The following is a 27338-nucleotide window of genomic DNA, read 5'->3' on the forward strand; positions in this document are numbered from 1 at the left end:
AATGCATGCTGGACAAAAACAAACGTTCAAATGCCAAAGATTCAACTTAGCTGAATTGCAGACTTGGAGCAGGTAGCAAGCAACAGGGGAGCTCTGGTAACATTGATTGCCGGCACTAGAATGACTGAGAAGCCAGCCTAAGTAGGAAACTCCCAATTGCCTGATGAAAACAGGTGCACTGGGAACCCAAGACACAAGTCAGCCAGTACCACAAGTAGCCAGCAGAGGGAGCCCAAAAACAGAATTCACAACAGTACCCCCCCTTAAGGAGGGGGCACCGAACCCTCATGAGACCCACCAGGGCGATCTGGATGCGCCCTATGAAAGGCGCGGACCAAATCAGAGGCATGAACATCAGAGGCAGTCACCCAAGAATTATCTTCCTGACCGTATCCCTTCCATTTAACCAAATATTGAAGTCTCCGTCTGGAAATGCGAGAGTCCAAAATCTTCTCCACAACATACTCCAATTCACCCTCCACCAGCACAGGAGCAGGAGGCTCAACAGAAGGAACAACCGGCACCTCATACCTCCGCAACAACGACCGATGGAAGACATTATGAATGGTGAAAGATGCTGGTAGGTCCAAACGAAAAGATACAGGATTAAGAATCTCCAAAATCTTATAAGGACCTATAAACCGAGGTTTAAACTTAGGAGAAGAGACCTTCATAGGGAAAAAACGGACAAGCTCTAGGAAGATGGTAACTTAGGTAACCGTGATGCTGAACCTACCACGCAACTAATAGTAGCCAGGGGGTGTTCCTACGATGTTCCTAGACACCTCGCGCCAGCCGGAGATCTAGCTACCCCTAGCAGAGGAATACACAGACCTGGCTTGCCTCCAGGGAAACCCCAAAGTCATAGTAGCCCCCCACATATAATAACGGTTAGGTAAGAGGAAAACACAAACGCAGTATGAATATAGATTCAGCACAGTGAGGCCCTCTAACTAAATAGCAGAAAATACAAAAGAGGACTTCACGGTTACCTCAAAAACCCTAAATAGCCATCCTGAAATTACCTTAGCTCCGTTATCAACTCATGACACCGGAGTGGTAATTTCAGATCACTAGAGCTTCCAGCAGCACAAGAAACATAAATGCATGCTGGACAAAAACAAACGTTCAAATGCCAAAGATTCAACTTAGCTGAATTGCAGACTTGGAGCAGGTAGCAAGCAACAGGAGAGCTCTGGTAACATTGATTGCCGGCACTAGAATGACTGAGAAGCCAGCCTAAGTAGGAAACTCCCAATTGCCTGATGAAAACAGGTGCACTGGGAACCCAAGACACAAGTCAGCCAGTACCACAAGTAGCCACCAGAGGGAGCCCAAAAACAGAATTCACAACAGTTGTCCCCACAGTCTACAGCTCCTGCACTTCATCCTCAGCCTCCATCTCCGAAATGACCACATCAGTAACAAGCTGGAAGCACTGCAGCACTGCCTCAGCCAGGCGGCAACAGGCTGTGCTGAAGCTAATATGCTCAGGTGACAAACCGCACAATGCTGAAGATTTGTGGACAGCGCTGAAAGAGCAGGCAGATCTGTGGCAGACACCGCTGAACCTACAAGCCAGGCATGGTCGTGTGTGACAATGGCCTGAACCTGGTGGCGGCTCTGAGGCAAAACGAGCTCACACATGTGCCATGCCTGTACCTCGTGGTTCAGTGGTTTCTTAAAACCTACCCGGAGCAGCCGGATCTGTTTGTCAAAGTACGCTGCCTGTGTGCCCATTTTAAAAAGTCAGCTACAGCTTCAGCTGCCCTTGCCGTGCTTCAGCAGAGTTTGCAGCTTCCGGCTCACCGACTGGTGTGTGATGTCCCCACACATTGGAACTCTACACTGCATATGTTGGAAAGGATTTGTGAGCAGAAGAGGGCTGTGGTTGACTACCAGCATCAACAAAGCCGTCGGTATTCAGTTCAGACTCCACACATAAGACCTTAAGAGTGGACATGGATGTCAGACACATGTACCATCCTCCAAAACTTTGAGGACTCCACCAAGATGGTGAGCGACGATGATGCCATAATTAGCTTCACCATCCCGCTTCTCTGTGTTCTGAAATGCTCTCTGCTCACAATCAAAAAGGATGCATTGCAGGCGGACCACGAGATGGAGCCAGGAACCATAGAGGGTGATTACACACAGCCCAGCCTAATCTCATCCCAATGTGGCTTGGGTGACAATGAGGAAGAGGAGGAGGAGGAACAGGAGCTACTTTCATGCGCTATAGACGGTACTACAAGCACTACTGTCATACCGTCTATTCAGCGTGGATGGCCTGACGACAGGGAGGAGGAGAGCATGGTCAGTCGTCCTCTTGATGAGGACACAGAATTCTTGCCTGTTGCCAGTCTGGCACGCATGGCTGACTTTATGTTGCGCTGCCTTTCCCGTAACCATCGAATTCTCAAAATTTTGGGTGACAGTCGTAATGACTGTTTCTGATAAAATGATACATGACTTTAGTTTTTTTTGTCTAGTCTCACTTGAATATAGGTCAATATTAAATAGTCTCATGATGAGTCGCCTTTGGTGAGGACGATGAAACCCATAGAAATGAAAGGTTTGGAGAGCGTGTATATTTCACCTCACCCTATATACTGAACTGTGGGGTACATGTTTTTACTATTAGTCACCTACTGACTAACCTTCAGGGGGTAAATTATGGGTATAGTTTTACATTTGGAATTAATAAAGTTTAGTTTTATCCTTTTGTCAGCATACATGAGGAATGACAAGAGACAACCCATTTAAGAAGATTCAATTTTGGTTATAACTATTCCAACATTATGAACATAAAAAATGCTTCTCCCCTAAGCAATGTCTCTGATGTTTATTAACATTTGAGTTCCAAGTAAAACATTTCCCACATTAAGAAAATGTAAAAGGCTTCTCCTCTGTGTGACTGCTCTGATGTCTAACAAGAAACGCTTGTCGGTTAAAATATTTCCCACATTCTGAACAGGAAAAAGGCTTCTCTCCTGTGTGAGCTCTCTGGTGGTTAACAAAACTTGATCTATGTGCAAAACATTTCCCACATTCTGAACAGGAAAAAGGCTTCTCTCCTGTGTGAGCTCTCTGGTGGATAACAAAATTTGATCTATGTGCAAAACATTTCCCACATTCTGAACAGGAAAAAGGCTTCTCCCCTGTGTGGGTTCTATGGTGATTAACCAAATCTGATTTTAGGTTAAAACATTTCCCACATTCTGAACATGAAAAAGGCTTCTCCCCTGTGTGGGTTCTCTGATGGCGATCAAGATCTATTTTGCATTTAAAAAATTTCCCACATTCTGAACAGGAAAAAGGCTTCTCCCCTGTGTGAGTTCTCTGGTGACAAACAAGATGACATTTCTGTTTAAAACATTTCCCACAGTCTGAACAGGAAAAAGGCTTCTCCCCTGTGTGGGTTCTTTGGTGTTCATCAAGATTCCTTTTGTAGGTAAAACATTTCCCACATTCTGAACATAAAAAAGGCTTCTCCCCTGTGTGCATTCTCTGGTGACTAACAAGATTCCCTTTGTGGGTAAAACATTTCCCACATTCTGAACAGGAAAAAGGCTTCTCTCCTGTGTGGGTTCTTTGGTGTCCATCAAGATTCCCTTTGTATGTAAAACATTTCCCACATTCTGAACAGGAAAAAAGCTTCTCCCCTGAGTGGGTTCCTTGGTGATCATCAAGATTCCCTTTGTACGTAAAACATTTCCTACATTCTGAACAGGAAAAAGGCTTCTCCCCTGTGTAAGTTCTACGGTGACTAACCAAATCTGATTTCTTATTAAAATATTTTCCACATTCTGAACATGAAAATGACTTCTTTGCTTTAGGAGCAGCTTGTTTTTTAATGCCTTTTTTGTGACTTTGATTTTCCTTAGTAGTCAGTAATGAATCAGAAGATGGGACCTGTTTCAAAGGATCAGATGACAGATCTTTGCTGTGAATGGATAATGATATATCTGGAGTAAAAGCAATCACTTCAGTTGTATCTTGTAGGATCTCAAGATCATCAGATTTAAAAATTGAAGATGTCAGCTGTCCCTCTGATCTCCTGGTACAGTCATCTGCTAAAATAAAAAAAACATTTATTTTTAATAAAATATCCTTGAGTTTTATATTTTTGAGCATTTCTACTTAAATTGTCTATAAAAATGGCAAGCTATGTAAAAAAAACTTTAATTATTTACCAAGACAATGACAGTTCACAGAGTCAAAACAAAAGAAAGTCAAAACCGCACCCTTTCATATATAAATTGAAGGTCTCAGCGGACACAAGGGTGCACGTCCAAAACCAGGGAGCCCATCCCGGCCAGTATCAAGACCACAAAGAACAAAAAGACAGTGCCACAATGGATGGTGAAAAAATAGGAGCTTACATTTATTCTGCCTCCTGTAGCCAATTCACAGTCTAATGGAAAACCTTGTTGGATGAACCAGTAGTGCGTGGTGCTCAACTGTTTGTTCATTCTGCCTCCCAAATATCGAATAAAAAGAAACCAATCAATGTTACGTAGGTAAAAATAATGCCAATTTTCTTCTCACAAATAACAAGTCCCCACTCAGGTCCATCGTCTGTCAATGGAAAAACAGAGATTCCCAAGCTATTAGTAGCTCAAAGGCTGTTGAAACGCAACAAGGTTTCTATAAACCAATCCAGCAAAATCCGCTCTCACTTCTGAGTCTTGCAGTGTGCTCAAACAACATTTAGGATCCCTGTATTTAGCAATATTATAGTGAGAAGAATCCACTTAATTTGCGGTGTGTGTCTCCTGGAGCACAATCTGGGCACTATGTGCTGGGTAATAAAATGGCAAATGTGTAATTTTCACTCTCCAACATCCACTGCGTGTTAATTTCTGGAAAGTGGCTGTGGAGTCAAAATATTCATTCCACCTACATATGTGGTCTAAATTGTTGGTACCCCTAATGACAGAAAAACCCACAATGGTCACAGAAATAACTTGAATCTGACAAAAGTAATAATAAAAAAATCTATAAATGAACAAATGAAAGTCACGCATTGCTTTTCAACCATGCTTCCACAAAATTAAAAAAATAAAACTCATGAAATAGAACTGGACATGAATGATGGTACCCTTAACTTAACCGCTTCATGACTGCCAACAGTAGCTAAATGTCGGCGCTAGCAGGGCTTTGTGCAGCGCCGACGTTTGTCTACAGACGGCGGTTTTGTGCTCATCGGGACCCCCATGTACCTTACAACAAGGGAATTCTGGCGCACAACACTTCCTGTGACCCCCGACCTCATCGAGACCTGATTGGTTCAGGGACTGATGACGTCAGCGTCACACCAGCCAATGAGTCAAATCACTAGGAAAGTTTGTTATAGTTACAAGAAAAAAAAAGGTATTTTTAGACCAGGGAAAAAAAATCAAATTGTGAAATATATTCCCATAAAATTCAATTCTTTAATGAAATGATTTATTACAAAACACCCTCACAGTGCACATAATCAAAAATTAACAATAACCTAACGATTCCCTATACTTGCCTGCTAAACCTTCCTATCAGTGGAGGTTGGCACCCCACTCTGCGACGGCTGTCCCAGACTTGCCCTAATGCAGCCTAAATGTGCTATAGGTGGGAAAACAATGAGCAATAAACAGGGATGAAGAGATATTACTTATCAATTTAAGAAAAACAGGTTATTGTATAAGATGACACCCACATATACTGAATATATAGTGCTCGTCTTGAAAAATAAGTGATAGAAAAGAGTGAAAACAGAAGAAAAAGAGACACCAAAAAGGAAAGATTATATAGTGATAATACATTTAATAATGAATAATAATATATGCCTACACAATAGCATTAATACAAACACACACATCTAGAACAATAAAGAAAAATAGCGATAAGAAATATATATATACATTTATATAAAAGTTTATCAATAGATATATGTAATCCAGTTGGTATCTTGTCAAACAGCGAAATATCTAAAAACACAAAACAGACAAAATATAATGAATAATAATAAACAAACAATTTAAAAACAAAGTAAAACAGTAAAAAAGGCAACTTAATATTAAAAAGAAAGGAAACTAATTAGAGAAAAGGAACAAAGCGTAATGCTTCATTCAGGCCTTTTGGTAATACAGTGCCTAGCTTACCGATCCACTGTACTCTTTGTGCTAGGCGTTCACTCTTTTCTATCACTTATTTTCCATATTTAATCATAAATTAACTATATCGATTCATTTGACTTATTTATACATGCGTTATAGTATCTTATCATAATCTTTATTGATTCTCTGTTTTTTCATTCATACACTTGCTCACTTGAACATTATTTTGTTCCGGCTAATAGGCTCTCCATTATGGAGCGCTAGTTGTCGTCACTTCCGGTCATGTGACGCGCTCCATGGAGATGCGTCCTCTGCTCCAGAGATGATGGGGGCTCTACCATGCATGGTAATTTAGTTCCGCTGTTCTCACCTGATCACAATCACTATGCACTATCTGATTGGTCTTGCTTTATATAAAATGCAATGCGATGGGCTCCCTCTCAGTCTCCCTCGTCAAAGCTTAGGTGAAACGCGCATCGGGGCATGTGGGTCTACCATTGGGGTATGTATAACTACGGCAATATACTATCGTAGCACAATGATGTCTGATGCACTGACACGGTTTGCATCGTAGTGGTTAGGCTATTGTGTATTGGGAATCCCTATTATAACTATTACTGATTAATTTCTCTATTCATTTTCTTGAGGGGATCTATTTTCTCTGCACAGAGCTCACTTTATTTTATGTATTTATTTGATATATATATTTTTAAAGAATGAAATTTGAGGTGTGAGTAGTTTATGCATAATAGCCTATATTTATACACAACTATTATTTGATTATTTGTGGCGGTAAGAACATATGATAGTAAAGGTATACTAAGTCTCTATATATTTTTTGGTATACTCCCGCAGTGTTGTAGGAATTAATTAGGAATATCTAGACAGTTTAGTATTATTGTTTGGATTATTGATTTATTGTACTTTACTGATCAAATTAGTTTTTTTGATACATGTATTTATTGTCCATGCCCTTATATGGCACCTCGCACTTTATTGTCACCTTGTGCTCCGTTCCCTCACGTATTTTAATAGTGTTGTGATTATTGTATAATAAACTATATTAGATTCTATATGATATTGTACTGTTGATTAATTCTAATTTTTTGTGAGACAAGACGAGCACTATGTATTCAATATATGAGGCTGTCATCTTCTACAATACCCTGTTTTTCTTAAAATGATAAGTCCTATCCCTTCATCTCTGTTTATTGCTCATTGTTTTCCCACCTATAGCACATTTAGGACACATTAGGGCTAGTCTGGGACAGCCGTCGCGGAGTGGGGGCGCCAAATAATCGTATCTAATAGGGTGCCAACCTCCACTGATAGGAAGGGTTAGCAGGCAAGTATAGGAAAGTTTGTTGTAGCAACGAACTTTCCCGGGTGATCTGCCTCATAAAAACGCTGTTTCTCCTCAGATCTCCTGTCAGTGAGAGATTAGAGGAGAAACAGTGTTACAAGTGCTGCTGGCAACAGCTGTGAGTCAGCGAATTTGCTATATAGTAAAAAAAAAACCGACAAGGCAGGTTAGGGTTAGTGCTATAGTTAGAGTTAGTGTTAGTCTAAAGTTAGGGTTAGGGTTTATTTTAAAGTGAGGGTTAGGCTAAAGGATTAGGCTTTTCTCAATTGTCTCCCCAATAATTTGGTCACGTCAGAGTTTTCTATTTTCGGAAAAAAATAAAAACGAGTAAAATGGCCCGTCAGTATTCTAGTGCAGAGGAGGCTTATGCACTTTTATGTTCTGACAGTGAATAAAGTGCAGTGTCAGATGGCGATGTGGGTTTCTAGGGCTTTAGTAGCAGCGACAGGGAAAGCAGCAGTGATTCTGGTCCATCCTCACACACAAGGACCAGTACAACAAGAAGGACAAATAGGGCTTCTGGAGAAATGTCTCCAACTCAGGGAACAATGCCCAGTGCTAGCGCTGTCCCTAGTGCTCGTGAATTGGCGCACACCAATGTCCAAGGGGCTTTGCCTCTTGATGTAGCATTTCCCAGATGGGAGGCTTCAGATTCGGCTACTCCATTCATCCCTAATTTTAATGCCATTCCTGGTATAAATGTGGAGGTGGAAAATTTTGGACCAGTTAATTTTTTTTTTTTGTTTCTGACAGATAGCTTGCTAGAGCATAGTGTCCTACAAATTTACATACGTCCCAATTCATCAGCCAGAATCCATGATCCTATCATGCTAGGTCAAATTTATAGGCACCAACTAATGTCCTAGAAATGAACATTTTTTTAGGACTTACATTCAATAAGGGGCTTGTTAAAAAAACAAGCATTCGGTCCTATTGGTCGAACCGCCCTGTTCAAGCCACCCCAATGTTTCCTGCCATTCTTTCTAGGACCCGTTATGAAATGCTTATGAGATTTTGGAATTTTAAGGACAACAGTCGATGCCTGCCCAGAAATGCCCAAGAACATGACAGAATATTCAAAATCAGATCCATCATCGAAGACTTGACAGAAAAGTTCTTAAAGCTTTACACCCCAACAGAAAACATTTCCATTGATGAATACCTTGTAAAATTGTATTCATATAAAACCCAAAATATATTTATTATAAATGTTTAAAAATGCCACCAGCCTGTGGCTACACCAAAAATAACAACAAAACACACCGTGAAAAACTGGTGTCGGGTGGGGGAAGAATGATCCCTAGATAGTACCAATACCGATGACTGCCTATCAGTGGGGGTTGGCACCCTAGGGGGAACGTTGCGGCGCCCCCACTCTGCGGCGGCTTGCCCTGGGGTCCCTGTAGAGCCCTATTACCGCCAATGGGTCCCTCTACCCACACATTTGATACACTGAAGGTACCCCTGATGTACTAAACAAAGATAATCCTGAACATAGGGAATCCTACACCCCCTCACCGTGAATATAAAAACAAATGAGAACACGTGGTAGGCTTATGACGGACATGAATATTATCTGGTCAATCTTGTTTTCGAACAGGAACTGATCACTTTGATCCAGACACACCTGTATAGTGGGTCACAAACAACACAGTATCCTATGGATTAATGGATAAGTCCAGACCCGGGCATCTGCCCAATAATTAATAATATCATGCAGTACATAGATAGATCCCACTGCTGTGAGCAAGGAAAGGGAACCCCCTCTCAAGCTTCCGTAGTTCTATACATGTCTGTAAGCTTAATACTCATCGTTAGGTGTCACTCCGTCAGCCCACTATCATAGATCACCTCTCGCCTCAACGCGTTTCGCCCCTCTGGCTCATCAGGAAGCCCGATAGTCCTTATCATGTGTCTCGAGACATGATGAGTATTAAGCTTACAGACATGTATACAACTACGGAAGCTTGAGAGGGGGTTCCCTTTCCTTGCTCACAGCAGTGGGATCTATCTATGTACTGCATGATATTATTAATTATTGGCCAGATGCCCGGGTCTGGACTTATCCATTAATCCATAGGATACTGTGTTGTTTGTGACCCACTATACAGGTGTGTCTGGATCAAAGTGATCAGTTCCTGTTAGAAAACAAGATTGACCAAATAATATTCATGTCCGTCATAAGCCTACCACGTGTTCTCATTTGTTTTTATATTCACGGTGAGGGGGTGTAGGATTCCCTATGTTCAGGATTATCTTTGTTTAGTACATCAGGGGTACCTTCAGTGTATCAAATGTGTGGGTAGAGGGACCCATTGGCGGTAATAGGGCTCTACAGGGACCCCAGGGCAAGCCCCCGCAGAGTGGGGGCGCCGCAACGTTCCCCCTAGGGCGCCAACCCCCACTGATAGGCAGTCATCAGTATAGGTACTATCTAGGGATCATTCTTCCCCCCGACACCAGTTTTTCACGGTGTGTTTTTTCGTTATTTTTGGTGTAGCCACAAGCTGGTGGCATTTTTAAACATTTATAATAAATATATTTTGGGTTTTATATGAATACTATCTAACTTCCCCAATCTAAATTAATTAAACGGTTTAATCCCTTGTAAAATTCAAAGGAAGACTGCACCTCAAGCAATTTATTACTTCTAAAAGGGCAAGGTTCGGAATAAAGCTCTATAAAATGTGCGAGAGTTCAACCGGATACACATCAGCTTTATGCATTTATGAGGGGAAAGATAGCCAACTAAACCCACCAGGATGCCCTACTTATCTGGGGACATCTGGAAAAATCGTGTGGGAGCTGATATCTTCATTTTTACATAAAGCTACACTCTGTATGTTGTCAACTACTACACCAGTATACCCCCATTTGTAAGTCTGGTTGAACATAACATGGGGGCTTGTGGGACCATTCACAAAAACCGTCAGGGGTTTCCACAATCATTGGTCAATGAAAAGATCTGAAAGGGGCAGTCAGGGGCTTTACGCAATGGAGAGCTGTGTGCCGTTAAGTAGAAGGATAAAAAAGATATTTTTATCCTGAGCTCGATCCACACAGATGCCACAAGAGCCACTGCAGACCAACAGGGATCCACTACTCCAAAACCTGTGTCTGTCATTGACTACAACAAATATATGGGGGGTGTGGACCTTGTAGATCAGGTTCTACAGCCATACCAGGTCCAAGAAAATTATACACCTGGTATAAAAAGTGAATCATTTATTTGTTTCAGGCGGCCACATATAATTCTTATGTGTCATACAAAAAAGCCGGAAATGCAGATACTTTCCTTGAATATCAGGAAAAGGTCATTGAAAATCTTGTTGGAAATCCTTTAGAATCTGAAGATGTCAGAAGACTCACTGACGGACATTTTATTGCCCTCATTCCAGCAACTGAAACAAGAAAGATCCCCCAGAGAAGATGTTGTGTATGTTCCAAGAGAGGAATGAGGCATGATACCCGCTATTATTGCCCACAGTGCCCATCATTGCCGGCCTTATGCCTCCATGACCGATTTATAATCTTCCACACAGAACCACGTTTTTAAACTGTTTTGACATTCAAGCATTTGGTTTATTTAGTGACAGACACATCTGAGTAGAGCTGGCTTAACAATTTCCGGGGGTAGGTGGGGGGATGTCTCCAGAGACACAAGCTGGGCACAATATTGGGCACTACAATGACATTTTTTTCAATTTTTGCTCTAAAACTTCCACTACGTGTTTCTGGAAATCATCCATGTAGTGAAAATGGTCACTATATATGGGGTCACTTCAGGGGGGATTCTGTTGTTCTGGCACTTAGCAGCTCTCCAAAGTGCCATAACAGCAGAATCCCCCTGAAGTGACTCCATTTTGGAAATGACACCTCTCTGGGAATTGGAAATAACACCCCTCTGCGAATTCATCTATGGGTGTAGTGACCATTTACCTATCTACGTATTTTCCAATGTAAAATCTGGGGTTAAAACATTTTAGTGGTGAAAATATAATTATTTTGTCTTCACTGCCCAATGGTATAATTTCCTATGGAACAGCTGTGGTGTCAGTATACTCACTGCACCACTAGAAGAATTCATTCAGGGAAGTATTTTGTAAAATGCAGTCACTCTTGGGGGCTTATGCTGTTCTGGCACCTCAGGGGCTCTGACAATGTGACATGTCACCACAAACAATTCCCGCAAAATCTGCTCTCCAATATGGTGCTCCTTCCCTTCTGAGCTCTGCCATGCGCCCAAACAGTGGTTTACCCCCACATATGGGATGTCAGCATACTCAGGACAAATTACACAACAGCTTTCTCTGGTTACCCTTTGGAAAAAAATTGATGGCAGAAAGATAATTTTTTGTGGAAAATATGATTTTTTTTATTTTCAAGGCTCTACACAACTTCTGTGAAGCACTTGGGGGTTCAAAGCTCCCACCACACATCTAGATAAGATCCTTGGGGGGTCCAGTTTCCAAAATGGGGTCATTTGTTGGGGGTTTCCACTGTTTAGACACGTCGGGGGCTCTGACAATGTGACATGTCACCCACAAACAATTCCAGCAAAATCTGCTTTCCAATATGGCGCTCCTTCCCTTCCAAGCTCTGCCATGCACCCAAACAGTAGTATTCCCCCACATATGGGGATATCGGCGTGCTAAGGAGAAATTGCACAACAAATTGTATGGAACAATTTCTCCTGCTACTTTTAGGAAAATGCAAAATATGGAGCTAAAAAGATTTATTTGTGAAAAATGTTATTTTTTTATTATTTCCATGGCTCTACATTACAAACTTCTGTAAAGCCCCTGTGGGTTCAAGGTGATCAATACACATGCAGATAAGTTCCCTAAGGGGTCTAGTTTCCAAAATGGTGTCACTGTTTAGGCACATCAGGGGCTCTCCAAACTCGACATGGCAAAAGCTAATTATTCCCACAGATTTTACATTCAAAAAGTCAAATGGCGCGCCTTCCCTTCCGAGCCCTGCTGTGTGCCCAAACAGTAGATGTCCCCTACATATGGGGTATCGGCATGCTCAGGAGAAATTGCACAACAAAATGTATTGTCCATTTTCTCCTGTAACCCTTGCAAAAGTTAAAAAAAATTGATCTAAAGGAAAATTTTTGTAAAAGAAAAGTAAATGTTTATTTTTTCCTTCCACATTCCATTCATTCCTGTGAAGCACCTGAAGGGTTACTAAACTTCTTAAATGGGGTTTTGAGCACCCTGAGGGGTGCAGTTTTTAGAATGTTGTCACATTTGGGTATTTTCTGCCATATAGACCCCTCAAACTCACTTCAAATGTGATGTGGTTCCTAAAAAAATGGTTTTGTAAATTTTGTTGAAAATGAGAAATCGCTGGTCAACTTTTAACCCTTATATTTTCCTAACCCCCAAAAAAATTTGTTTCAAAAATTGTGCTGATGAAAGTAGAAATGTGGGAAATGTTATTTATTAACTATTTTGTGTGACATATCTCTCTGATTCAAGAGCATAAAAAACTAAATTTTAAAAATTGCGACATTTTTAAAATGTTCGCCATATTTCCATTTTTTTTAATCAAATAAACGCAAGTAATATCAAAGAAATTTTACCACTAACAAAGTACAATATGTCACGAGAAAACAATCTCAGAATCATCGGGAATCGTTGAAGCGTTTTAGAGTTATGACATCAAAGTGAAATAAGTCAAACAAGCTAAGATCAGAGCCAGGAGATCACGAGGTACCAAATGGGAGAGAGAATGGATTGTCAGAAGAGAAGCCAGAGATCAGAAATCCAGAAGAACAAACAGAGTAACGCACGGAGAGTAAGGAAAACAATTGCAAACTGAGCAGACACTCCAGCGGTCAGGCACACAGACTAGAACGAGAGTATATCAGACAGGGAGTCCTAGTCTGGAGTGACTATAAATACCCCACCCAGATCAAAATGAAAGCCAGCAAAATTAACCCTGAGAGAACAGGACATTAACCATGTCCTAACCATGGCAAGAAGTTTGACTGGGCTCTTTTGTTACCATTTGTATTATCCGTCTCTTTGATTTGTCATCAGTTTTCCTCCTGCGGCCACATCCAGGGAAGTTGGCTACAGTCCCATGGATCTTACATTTCTGAATAATATGTGCAACTGTAGTCACAGGAACATCCAGCTGCTTGGAGATGGTCTTATAACTTTTACCTTTATCATGTTTGTCTACAATTTTCTTTCTAATCTCCTGAGACAACTCTTTCCTTCGCTTCCTCTGGTCTATGTTGAGTGTGATACTCACCATGTCACCACACAGCACAGTGAGTATCTGTAGCCCTATATACAGGCCACTCACTGATTCCAGGACTGTAGACCCCTGTGATGCTAGGTTAGTGGACACACCGCGATTTAACATGTCCCATTTGTCACATTTTCAGGGGAACCATCATTTCTGTCCAGGCCTATTTCATGAGTGTCACGATAATATGAATATGCCATGTTTTGAGTATATACCTAAAAGGTCCATGGCTTTTCAGACACACAATGTGGGCTTTTCCAACCCCCCTTCTCACTCTGCCTAGGAAAAGCTCCTCTATTGGCCTACAGGCAACTCCCTGCCCTCTGCTATATAGTGTAATGTAAGCCCAGTGTGCTAGCAACCCTCATTAGAATCACCAAAGAATTTTTATGGCTTTGAGCTGCGAAAGCCAGACTCTGTGTAAAACACCTTATCCCACCTGATACTGGCTAAAACTGGTACAGCAAGCATGGGATTCTTTTGTTCTTGTAAAGCTAGGTATACTGGCACCGATCAGGGCTAGAGATATAAGTATTATATATTCCGGATGTCCTTTGAGAGATCTATAGCCCATGGAAATCGTTAGGAGCTAAACCCAACGAGTGCAAGGAGTGGGTTTCACCATAAGTGGGTCATGTAACTATGCCATGTTTACACTTAAAAGAATCCCCTCGATGTGGTGCACAACCTGATCATTGTGTCGTTCATATACGAGGTTCATACAGCGAGCTATGTATAAAAATGTTTTGTCACAACTCTAAGAAAGGGGAGGATTCAGCCTCTAAGTGAGGTCACCACAGGGGGAGTGCGTTGGTTTTCGGATGGGAGATAACTGAGTGAAACATCAGTCTTCCTTTGTCCTGGGTCTAGCTACGAGACAGATGTGTGAAATGCATTTAGATGTGTGCCCCTCCTCCACAGCACACGGTCATCCATGAGTTGAAATGGTATGCACGAAATGTAAGTGTTTTTGAACTTTAATCCCATTTTATTTGTAATTGTACTGCACATACGATACTTGTCTTCTTTATAATATCTTTTTATACTTCTGTAAACACAGACTATCTTTTTTGGAGTAAAATATATAAAATTTCTAGCTTTGAATCTCCTTGCTCTATAACGTACTGTCACGTCCTCTGAAATGAATTATGCTACTGATTTGAGTTGGCTCCAGACCATTAATAACTAAGAAATCGGAGCTGGTGGCAGCGGATTTGCCTGTGCGCTTGGGAGGCTTTGTAGCAACTGGCGGCATTGATAATTATTGTTCCCGCCTTAGTGGGGGTAGTTATATCACCCTCGCTGCAGTGTGCTCATTAGCCAGTACAAAATATGGCAGCCTTTCTGGTGACTAATTAATCTAGGTGCAGTACCATGTCTTACCTGAAGGTAAGGGGGCGTCAGAGAGCTGCAAGTTCCAAACCGGAACTGGGAAGTAGGATATAGATAAATCCCCTTCAGAAAGAACCAGGGGCAACCAAACAACCCCGGTTCATGACAAACTGGTGTGAGTGGTGGGGATGATAAAGATATCCTTCTTGTGAACTGTGACAATGAGTTTTATTTCATATATATATTTTTTATTCTGTGGAAGAATGATTGAAAAGTAATGTCTGACTTTCATTTGTTCATTTTCAAAGATCTTTTATTTATTATTACTTTTGTGAGATTCGCGTTATTTCTGTGACAATTGTGGGTTTTTCTGTCATTAAACGAGGGGCACCAACAATTTAGACCACATATTTATAGATTATAACCCTCAGTGAATTAATTTATAAAATGGAATCAATTTATGAGGATTTCGACTCTTCTGGTTTTCTGTCATTAGTCATATTAGGGCTTCTGCATATGGTGTGTCCAATCTCATCTGGGATCTGTTCCTGCTGTCCAGCTGGAGTAATCTGCTCCCTACTTCAGCCAATTGGAAAGTACCACACCCTACTAAAGCTCAAAGCTCATGGCCAGAATCTGCCAGAAACAGCATTGTTCTCCTCTGGTTCAGTCCTCTGTGCTCAGCTTGCGGCTTGTGCATTTGTTTCCTGTTGTGACCGTGGCCCGTTTACTGACTACTCTTGTGTCTTCTGATTCTGTCCTTCTGGTTCTGACCCAGCTACCTGACTATTCTTCTTGCCATCTAATACCACGGAATAGCAGGTAACACCATGGTCCAAGCCTAGGGGTCCCAGTGTAAGTCCAGATCCATGTAATGGTGGTAAAGGGCGATGAGCAAGGCAATCCTTGGGATGTGGAAAGCAGAGAAGATAGTGCCAAGCATGTTCATGGTGGAGATCTTTGGAGCTGCCAGTTGACCATGAACAGTGCTCCCAATACATTGTGTCTGCAAACTATTCCAGCTAGATCTGCATTCAAACAGATAAATGGCGCTCCTTCCCTTCTGAACACTGCCATGTGCCCAGAGAGTAGTGTACAATCGTATGTAGGGGATTGTGAGAAGCTGGAAAATAATTTGTAAGATCCATTTGTTTTCTATTATCCTTTGTGAATAATTCCAAAGTTATCACCACATAAAGTGACCACGTCAGATTGTAAAAATGGGGCCTGATTAAGAACACAAAACTGGCTGCGGGAAGAGGATAAATCAGAGTATTCTGGACACTACTGTAATCAAAAACTGACTATAGACAATAACATCTACTGAAATGCTCAAACTGAACAGTCTCCATCAGTAATAAATGAGGAGCTAGTGGTGAAACCTCTCTGGGGTAATTAGAGCACGGGGCTCGGGGACTTCACAATCTAAACTATCGGAAGCTCCAAGATTTTCTGTCAGATGAGTTTCCAGAATAAATATTACACATTTATAGAGAACTGTGTATAATAGTGCAGAGCGGAGATGTCTTATAGGGAACCTGTCAGCAGGATTGTGCTCAGTGACTACAGACACTGTCAGGTCGGTGTCATTATACTGATTACACTGATACCTGGTGATGGAATCCGTCTTGTGGTTGTTGTTTAATCTGGATTTGTAGATTTCAGTTAGTGAGATTCTTGTGCTCTGGGGTGGAGCTGTGGGTGGCCTCTGGGTTGGGCTTTGTGGTGCTCTGGGTTGGGCTTTGTGATGCTCTGATTGCCTGCGCAGTAGCATCTATAAGCGATAGATGCTACTGAACTGGCGCCGCTGGTTTCATTTTGCTGGATGTAATTTTTTTTTCTAATCCTCCCAATAGCCACAATATTATAGGCATTATCAACAATAATATCAACACTATTATATGCATCACGTAAAAATGGGGGCAGGTCAGTGAGGGATCAGCGACCTATCATAAGCCAATACAGATGAATATGTAATCAGAGCACCACATAAAGCCCCGCCCACAGCCCCGCCCCAGAGCACCATATAAAGCCCCGCCCACAGCCCCGATCCAGAGCACGAGAATCTCATTCACTGAAAACTACAAATACAGATTACACAACAGTAAACCAGAGTTGCCTTCATTTGTGGTGGACCATTGGAGCTACTATGAATCCTGACCAGAAGATTACAGAAAATAATATTGCTCCCCATTTCAGGAGAGATTGTGCAGTAATCTGAATTTCTTAGGATCAAAAACAATGTAATTTATGAGGTGGAGTGAATCCATGAAACCAGGGCTGGAGCCAACACATCTCCTGCAGGCGGGAATAAATGTATATTACAGCCATCAGCCACGCACAGCTCAGAGATATATCATGGCACCGGTGTGATGGGTTTATGTAGATTATCACAATCCTCCTGGAAGTTAGTCGGTTTTAATACAAATTGAAAAGTCAGGATAAAGGGAAACTCTGTTATTGTCCAGAAATTCACACTTGGCCTCACTGCACATTTAATGTTGTCCATCATAAAAGTGAAGTTTGGCCAGAAAGACTGGACCTGGTCTTGTAGGGACCATATGATCACATTCAGCAGCACAGAAGGGAGTGAAGGGAGATTCATCCGATAAGATCTCAGGGTTCTAGGAAGCCAACAGCATCATTACCCTCCGCTTTCTCTTACAGGCCCATCAGAATATTTTTCTTCACGTGATTTTCTATCTTGTCAGCACATTCTACGTACGCTGTCATTTGGCTTTATAGTTCACAGATCTGGGCAGGTAACAGCGTCTCCTAAACCCAGGGGGTAGGTGGATCCTCCAGGTTGTAAGTTCTATAGAAAAGGGCTTTCAATGCCCAAAGTCATTTGAACAGTTTTGGGTGGAGGAGAATGTTGTGGTCTAGAGGTAAAATGGTGATCATGGTAATACGGCCGAACTACACCACCGATAAAGCAGCCACAGCCGGTGATGAGAAGAATCTGTGACTTCTCTGTATTTAGTGGTCACTACTCACCTGGGTAGTCATATGTAGGAATCTCCTCTTTACACCACTCATCCCCCCTCACATATGTCTCTGCAGTATTAATATGGGTCAGATCTTCACCCTGAAACAAATATTATAAAAGTCACCGACAGATGGAGAAGTCCCATCTATGATCAGCTCTAATCCTGCCATCTCCACCGTTCTCATTACACAAGTATAAAACATATAATACTGGTGGATAAAACTAGACTGAGCACAAGACCTTCACCGGCGTCTACACATCATAGGGGAGATCTCCTGACACCTTCTCTCCATCTACCTGATGGTCCTGAGGAGCATTGGGATCTTCTTGCTTGCAGTCTTGTGGAAGAAGAGGACGGGGACATCTCTCTGGTGTTGTCCTCTTACTGGATAGATCTGGAGGAAACACATACAGGGAGTGAATTCATTCTTTACATACAGATAATTATAGGCCGTGTGTATTTAGTCCTGTCTATTACCTGGAGATGTGAGGGGCTGGGGAACCTCCATTATGACGTTCTTGTACAGATCTCTGTGTCCTTCTAAATACTCCCACTCCTCCATGGAGAAATAGACAGCGACATCCTGACACCTTATAGGAACCTGACACATACAATGATACCTGTTGTGAATTCGCTTTTTGCTCCCTCTAGTGGTTACTAGTTTTTTGACTCTGGTTTTTCTGTCATTCCTTTTATCCGCACCTGGGTCGTTAGTTAGGGGTGTTGCTATTTAAGCTCCCTGGACCTTCAGTTCAATGCCTGGCAACGTAGTTATCAGAGCTAGTCTGCTGTGCTCTTGTCTACTGATCCTGGTTCCAGTTATATCAGCTAAGTCTGCCTTTTTGCTTTTTGCTATTTGTTTTGGTTTTGTATTTTTGTCCAGCTTGTTCCAAATCTATATTCTGATCTTTGCTGGAAGCTCTAGGGGGGCTGGTGTTCTCCCCCCGGACCGTTAGACGGTTCGGGGGTTCTTGAATTTCCAGTGTGGATTTTGATAGGGTTTTTGTTGACCATATAAGTTACCTTTCTTTATTCTGCTATCAGTAAGCGGGCCTCTCTGTGCTAAACCTGGTTCATTTCTGTGTTTGTCATTTCCTCTTACCTCACCGTTATTATTTGTGGGGGGCTTCTATCCAGCTTTGGGGTCCCCTTCTCTGGAGGCAAGAAAGGTCTTTGTTTTTCCTCTACTAGGGGTAGTTAGATTCTCCGGCTGGAGCGTGTCATCTAGAATCATCGTAGGAATGATCCCCGGCTACTTCTAGTGTTGGCGTTAGGAGTAGATATATGGTCAACCCAGTTACCACTGCCCTATGAGCTGGTTTTTTGTATTCTGCAGACTTCCACGTTCCTCTGAGACCCTCGCCATTGGGGTCATAACAGTTTGCCAGGCCAGTATTAAATGTTTAATGCATTGCAGAAGAGGGATTATAAGAAAGAAGATTCTGAGTTTTTTTTTTTTTTTTTTTTCTTCTTCCCCTTTACCTCAGAGTGGCTATGCTTGCTGCAGACATGAATGTCCAGACCTTGATTACAAGTGTGGACCAGCTGGCTACTCGTGTGCAGGGCATACAAGACTATGTTATCAGAAATCCTAGGTCAGAACCTAAAATACCGATTCCTGAACTGTTTTCCGGAGACAGGTTTAAGTTTAGGAATTTCGTGAATAATTGTAAATTGTTTTTGTCCCTGAGACCCTGTTCATCTGGAGACTCTGCTCAGCAAGTAAAAATTATTATTTCGTTCTTACGGGGCGACCCTCAGGATTGGGCTTTTTCGCTGGCGCCAGGAGATCCGGCATTGGCTGATATTGATGCATTTTTTCTGGCGCTCGGTTTACTTTATGAGGAACCCAATCTTGAGATTCAGGCAGAAAAGGCCTTGCTGGCTATGTCTCAGGGACAGGACGAGGCTGAAGTGTATTGCCAAAAATTTCGGAAATGGTCCGTGCTGACACATTGGAACGAGTGTGCACTGGCCGCTAATTTTAGAAATGGCCTTTCTGAAGCCATTAAGAATGTTATGGTGGGTTTTCCCATTCCCACAGGTCTGAATGATACTATGGCACTGGCTATTCAAATTGACCGGCGGTTGCGGGAGCGCAAAACCGCAAATTCCCTCATGGTGTTGTCTGAACAGACACCTAATTCGGTGCAATGTGATAGAAAAACCGCAAATTCCCTCATGGTGTTGTCTGAACAGACACCTGATTTAATGCAATGTGATAGAATCCTGACTAGAAATGAGCGGAAAATTCATAGACGCCGGAATGGCTTGTGCTACTACTGTGGTGATTCTACACATGTTATCTCAGCATGCTCTAAACGTATAGCTAAGGTTGTTAGTCCTGTCACCGTTGGTAATTTGCAACCTAAATTTATTCTGTCTGTGACTTTGATTTGCTCACTGTCGTCTTATCCTGTCATGGCGTTTGTAGATTCAGGTGCTGCCCTGAGTCTTATGGATCTGTCATTTGCTAAGCGCTGTGGTTTTACTCTTGAACCATTGGAAAATCCTATTCCTCTTAGGGGTATTGATGCTACGCCATTGGCAGCAAATAAACCGCAGTATTGGACACAAGTTACCATGTGCATGACTCCTGAACACCGCGAGGTGATACGTTTCCTGGTTTTACATAAAATGCATGATTTGGTTGTTTTAGGGCTGCCATGGTTACAGACCCATAATCCAGCCCTGGACTGGAAGGCTATGTCAGTCTCAAGTTGGGGCTGTCGTGGTATTCATGGGGATTCCCTGCCTGTGTCTATTGCTTCTTCTACGCCTTCGGAAGTTCCTGAGTATTTGTCTGATTATCAGGATGTCTTCAGTGAGTCTGAGTCCAGTGCACTGCCTCCTCATAGGGACTGTGACTGTGCTATAGATTTGATCCCTGGCAGTAAATTTCCTAAGGGAAGACTGTTTAATCTGTCGGTACCCGAACATACCGCTATGCGTTCATATATCAAGGAGTCTCTGGAGAAAGGACATATTCGTCCGTCTTCTTCCCCTCTTGGTGCGGGATTCTTTTTTGTGGCAAAAAAGGACGGATCTTTGAGGCCTTGTATTGATTATCGGCTTTTAAATAAGATCACTGTCAAATTTCAGTATCCTTTACCGCTGTTGTCTGACTTGTTTGCCCGGATTAAGGGTGCCAAGTGGTTCACCAAGATAGACCTTCGTGGTGCGTACAACCTTGTGCGCATTAAGCAAGGTGATGAATGGAAAACCGCATTCAATACGCCCGAAGGTCATTTTGAGTACTTGGTGATGCCTTTTGGGCTCTCCAATGCGCCTTCAGTTTTTCAGTCCTTTATGCATGACATCTTCCGGAAGTATCTGGATAAATTTTTGATTGTTTATCTGGATGATATTTTGGTTTTTTCTGATAATTGGGATTCACATGTGGAGCAGGTCAGGTTGGTCTTTAAAATTTTGCGTGAAAATTCTTTGTTTGTCAAGGGCTCAAAGTGTCTCTTTGGTGTACAGAAGGTTCCCTTTTTGGGGTTCATTTTTTCCCCTTCTGCTGTGGAGATGGACCCAGTCAAGGTCCGAGCTATTCTTGATTGGACTCAGCCCTCATCAGTTAAGAGTCTTCAGAAATTCTTGGGTTTCGCTAACTTCTACCGTCGTTTTATCGCTAATTTTTCTAGCATTGTGAAACCTTTGACGGATATGACCAAGAAGGGCTCCGATGTAGCCAACTGGGCTCCTGCTGCCGTGGAGGCTGTCCAGGAGTTGAAACGCCGGTTTACTTCGGCGCCTGTTTTGTGCCAGCCCGATGTCTCACTTCCCTTTCAGGTTGAGGTGGATGCTTCAGAGATTGGAGCGGGGGCCGTTTTGTCGCAGAGAGGCCCTGGTTGCTCTGTTATGAAACCTTGTGCCTTTTTCTCTAGGAAGTTTTCGCCTGCCGAGCGAAATTATGATGTGGGCAATCGGGAGTTGTTGGCCATGAAATGGGCATTTGAGGAGTGGCGTCATTGGCTCGAGGGTGCTAAGCATCGTGTGGTGGTCTTGACTGATCACAAAAATCTGATGTATCTCGAGTCTGCTAAACGCCTTAATCCGAGACAGGCCCGCTGGTCATTGTTTTTCTCCCGCTTTGATTTTGTTGTCTCGTATTTACCAGGTTCAAAGAATGTGAAGGCCGATGCTCTTTCTAGGAGCTTTGTGCCTGATGCTCCTGAAGTCGCTGATCCTGTTGGTATTCTTAAAGATGGAGTTATCTTGTCAGCTATTTCTCCGGATCTGCGACGTGTGTTGCAGAGATTTCAGGCGGATAGGCCTGAGTCTTGTCCACCTGACAGACTGTTTGTCCCGGATAAGTGGACCAGCAGAGTCATTTCCGAGGTTCATTCCTCGGTGTTGGCAGGTCACCCGGGAATTTTTGGCACCAGAGATCTGGTGGCCAGGTCTTTTTGGTGGCCTTCTTTGTCAAGGGATGTGCGGTCATTTGTGCAGTCCTGTGGGACTTGTGCTCGAGCTAAGCCTTGCTGTTCTCGTGCCAGCGGTTTGCTCTTGCCCTTGCCTGTCCCGAAGAGACCTTGGACACATATCTCCATGGATTTCATTTCTGATCTTCCGCTATCTCAGGGCATGTCCGTTATCTGGGTGATATGTGATCGCTTCTCCAAGATGGTCCATTTGGTTCCTTTGCCTAAGCTGCCTTCCTCTTCCGATCTGGTTCCTGTGTTTTTCCAGAACGTGGTTCGTTTGCACGGCATCCCTGAGAATATTGTGTCAGACAGAGGATCCCAGTTCGTTTCCAGGTTCTGGCGATCCTTTTGTAGTAGGATGGGCATTGATTTGTCGTTTTCGTCTGCTTTCCATCCTCAGACTAATGGACAGACGGAGCGAACCAATCAGACTTTGGAGGCTTATTTGAGGTGTTTTGTCTCTGCGGATCAGGACGATTGGGTGACATTCTTGCCGTTGGCTGAGTTTGCCCTTAATAATCGGGCTAGTTCCGCCACCTTGGTTTCGCCTTTTTTCTGCAACTCTGGTTTCCATCCTCGTTTTTCTTCGGGTCATGTGGAGCCTTCTGACTGTCCTGGGGTGGATTCTGTGGTGGATAGGTTGCAGCGGATCTGGAATCATGTGGTGGACAACTTGAAGTTGTCACAGGAGAGGGCTCAGCGCTTTGCCAACCGCCGCCGCGGTGTGGGTCCCCGACTACGCGTTGGGGATTTGGTATGGCTTTCTTCCCGCTTTGTTCCTATGAAGGTCTCCTCTCCCAAATTTAAACCTCGTTTTATTGGGCCTTACAAGATATTGGAAATCCTTAATCCTGTATCTTTTCGTCTGGATCTTCCTGTGTCGTTTGCTATTCACAATGTATTTCATAGGTCCTTGTTGCGGCGGTACATTGTGCCTGTAGTTCCTTCTGCTGAGCCTCCTGCTCCGGTGTTGGTTGAGGGCGAGTTGGAGTACGTGGTGGAGAAGATCTTGGATTCTCGCCTCTCCAGGCGGAGGCTTCAGTACCTGGTCAAGTGGAAGGGCTATGGTCAGGAGGATAATTCCTGGGTGGTCGCCTCTGATGTTCATGCGGCCGATTTAGTTCGTGCCTTTCATGCCGCTCATCCTGATCGCCCTGGTGGTCGTGGTGAGGGTTCGGTGACCCCTCACTAAGGGGGGGGTACTGTTGTGAATTCGCTTTTTGCTCCCTCTAGTGGTTACTAGTTTTTTGACTCTGGTTTTTCTGTCATTCCTTTTATCCGCACCTGGGTCGTTAGTTAGGGGTGTTGCTATTTAAGCTCCCTGGACCTTCAGTTCAATGCCTGGCAACGTAGTTATCAGAGCTAGTCTGCTGTGCTCTTGTCTACTGATCCTGGTTCCAGTTATATCAGCTAAGTCTGCCTTTTTGCTTTTTGCTATTTGTTTTGGTTTTGTATTTTTGTCCAGCTTGTTCCAAATCTATATTCTGATCTTTGCTGGAAGCTCTAGGGGGGCTGGTGTTCTCCCCCCGGACCGTTAGACGGTTCGGGGGTTCTTGAATTTCCAGTGTGGATTTTGATAGGGTTTTTGTTGACCATATAAGTTACCTTTCTTTATTCTGCTATCAGTAAGCGGGCCTCTCTGTGCTAAACCTGATTCATTTCTGTGTTTGTCATTTCCTCTTACCTCACCGTCATTATTTGTGGGGGGGCTTCTATCCAGCTTTGGGGTCCCCTTCTCTGGAGGCAAGAAAGGTCTTTGTTTTTCCTCTACTAGGGGTAGTTAGATTCTCCGGCTGGAGCGTGTCATCTAGAATCATCGTAGGAATGATCCCCGGCTACTTCTAGTGTTGGCGTTAGGAGTAGATATATGGTCAACCCAGTTACCACTGCCCTATGAGCTGGTTTTTTGTATTCTGCAGACTTCCACGTTCCTCTGAGACCCTCGCCATTGGGGTCATAACAGATACCGTCATCCCCCCGATCCCTCCATAGTGTTACTGTATAATGTCCCAGCATTCCCAGCAGTGTCACCTCTCCAGTCAGCAGCTCAATCATCTTGTAGGCGAGTTCTAGGATCTTCTGGTCATTGATGTCCTCATGGATCAGGGGGTGAGGTGGAGGCCCTGTGATTGGGCTCAGGGGTCTTCCCCATCCCTCAGACACAGGGTCCTGACAGCGATCACTAGAGGTCTTCTTCACCACTGTGTAATCCTGGTAATGGAGAGACACATTAATAAATCTCAGTACAGACATTTCCAGAGTCCTCACCTCTCCAGTTCTGTCCATCTGTTATTCCCATAGATAAGAATGATGTAATGTGACGTCATCAGAATCTCTCACCTCTCCAGTAAGCCGGAAGAGGATCTCTAGGGTGAGGTGTAATATCCTCTCCACCATCTTGTCTCTGTCCATATCCATCTTTGATGGGTAAATCAGGAAAATGTTCTTTTGTAGAAGATCTTCACTGAGAGGATCCGATATTGTAGAGACCTGAATGAGAAGATGAGCCGATGTAACATCATAAGAATCCTGTGTAATAATACAATTACTGGAGATAATAAGGGAAACATATGAGGAGATTTATTATTTTACAGTATTTAGTTTCCTTCTTTACATCTACTAATAAATCCTATATATTTAGGCCACAGACAACAAGCAGTTTCCTCCTCGGAGTCGGCAGCTGAATACGTTCCTCATAGACTCATCTTCCATATCGCTAATTCTCGTCTCATTTACCGACCCTGGAATCGGCAGTAGCAATACTGCAGGAGATATTTATTAAAAAACGTATATACACTGGCGCTTATTCACCTGGAAGGATGAGGTAGGAAGCCACGGAAGCTGCAGGTGGTTAAAACAGGTTCTGTGCAAAACTCTGTTAAAAATTAAACCAGTTGATTAATAATACTATTAACCACCGCGCTACACCAAAACTGGAATATCAATGTAGTTACTTATGATATGGCTATTACTATGTTGTTTGGGGTCCCTTGTGAGTGAAGGGTTACACCTGGTTACAGCGGTTTGCTGAAAGGTAAAGTGTACAGCAGAGTGATATATTATTTGATTTGGACCATACAAATGAATTTATCAAAAGTGTTGGTTACATACACCTAAGGTACTGTCACACAGTGACACTTTGGACGCTACGACGGCACGATCCGTGACGTCGCAGCGTCGTATGATTATCGCTCCAGCGTCGTAGACTGCGGTCACACTTTGCAATCACGGCGCTGGAGCGATGCCGAAGTCCCCGGGTAACCAGGGTAAACATCGGGTTACTAAGCGCAGGGCCGCGCTTAGTAACCCGATGTTTACCCTGGTTACCAGCGTAAACGTAAAAAAAACAAACAGTACATACTTACATTCCGGTGTCTGTCCCCCGGCATTCTGCTTCTCTGCACTGTGTAAGCACCAGAGCCGGAAAGCAGAGCGGTGACGTCACCGCTGTGCTCGCTTTCCGGCCGGCAGGCGCTCACACAGTGCAGAGAAGCTGAGACGCCGGGGGACAGACACCGGAATGTAAGTATGTACTGTTTGTTTTTTTTACGTTTACGCTGGTAACCAGGGTAAACATCGGGTTACTAAGCGCGGCCCTGCGCTTAGTAACCCGATGTTTACCCTGGTTACAAGCGAACACATCGCTGGATCAGTGTCACACACAACGATCCAGCGATGTCAGAGGGTGATCAAGCGACGAAAGAAAGTTCCATACGATCTGCTACGACGTACGATTCTCAGCAGGGTCCCTGATCGCTGCTGCGTGTCAGACACAGCGATATCGTAACGATAACGCTAGAACGTCACGGATCGTACCGTCGTAGCGATCAAAGTGCCACTGTGTGACAGTACCCTTACTCTTTTTATGAGGCTGGATAGGTTGCACCTGTGGTGTTTCAATGTGGGGTTAATAGTTTCTCTTTGCACAGTGTAGTGAACCGATACTGGAAGGCAAAGTGTGTAAAACCTCGGGATATGGTTTAGATTGTACACACAGTATCAGGGGGATTAGCTGGGTGCACTTACTCCTTATATAAGGTTGTACAGTTTACACTTGGGATGTTCTTCTGTGAGGTTTTGGTATTTGGTTTTCCACGGTGTGCTAAACTGATGCTGGTGAGTAAACAAAGTAGAGAATAAAGTGATTTGCAAGCAATACACTAGAATATTAGGAAGTTACTGGCCACAATGATTGCAGTGGTATTAATAGGAATTAGTTGGCACTCACCACGTTTGCTTATGAAGGTACCCGCGGTGAGGTAGGCAAGGTAGTCCACTGGATACGGTGCCGATAAAGTAACCCGCTGAGCTGGGCGGGTTAGAGTCCGGTGTGCGTGCCAGAGGCCGCGGTTTCTGGATGAGAATGTACTGGTGCCTCGCGTGGCCCGGCCGGATGCAACGCTGAGGACGCGGTGCCGAGATGGGGCAGAGCTAGTGTGACGTCACAGAAAGCAGGGACTAGTTGGCAGCTTGTCTCTCTCTCGCACCCACCCCTGCTTTCTGTGGCGTCACACTAGCTCTGCCCAATCTTGGCACCGCGTCCTCAGCGTTGCTTCTGGCCGGGGCACGCGAGGCGCTGGTACCTCCTCACCACTCGCCGGTACATTCTCGTCCAGAAACCGCGGCCTCTGGCCCGCACACCAGACTCTAACCCGCCCAGCTCAGCGGGTTACTTTATCGGCACCGTATCCAGTGGACTACCTTGCCTACCTCACCGCGGGTACCTTCATAAGCAAACATGTGGTGAGTGCCAACTAATTCCTATTAATACCACTGCAATCATTGTGGCCAGTAACTTCCTAATATTCTAGTGTATTGCTTGCAAATCACTTTATTCTCTACTTTGTGTACTTACCAGCAT

At 43.5% G+C, this 27338-nt stretch overlaps 1 protein-coding gene across 1 annotated transcript; it reads right to left on the reverse strand.

Moving 5' to 3' along the window:
- Positions 1-2710: 2710 nt before the first annotated feature.
- LOC143767138 (uncharacterized) lies at positions 2711-27338 on the reverse strand. Its single transcript, XM_077255162.1, has 7 exons — positions 27333-27338; positions 24818-24967; positions 24509-24688; positions 18525-18648; positions 18344-18441; positions 18055-18145; positions 2711-4073 (listed from the first exon to the last, which is right to left on the reverse strand). The coding sequence occupies exons 1-7, from the start codon at positions 27336-27338 to the stop codon at positions 2884-2886; spliced, it is 1839 nt and encodes a 612-aa protein (XP_077111277.1). The 3' UTR covers positions 2711-2883.

Source organism: Ranitomeya variabilis, chromosome 4 (assembly GCF_051348905.1).
Source record: "Ranitomeya variabilis isolate aRanVar5 chromosome 4, aRanVar5.hap1, whole genome shotgun sequence".
Lineage (NCBI taxonomy): Eukaryota > Metazoa > Chordata > Amphibia > Anura > Dendrobatidae > Ranitomeya > Ranitomeya variabilis.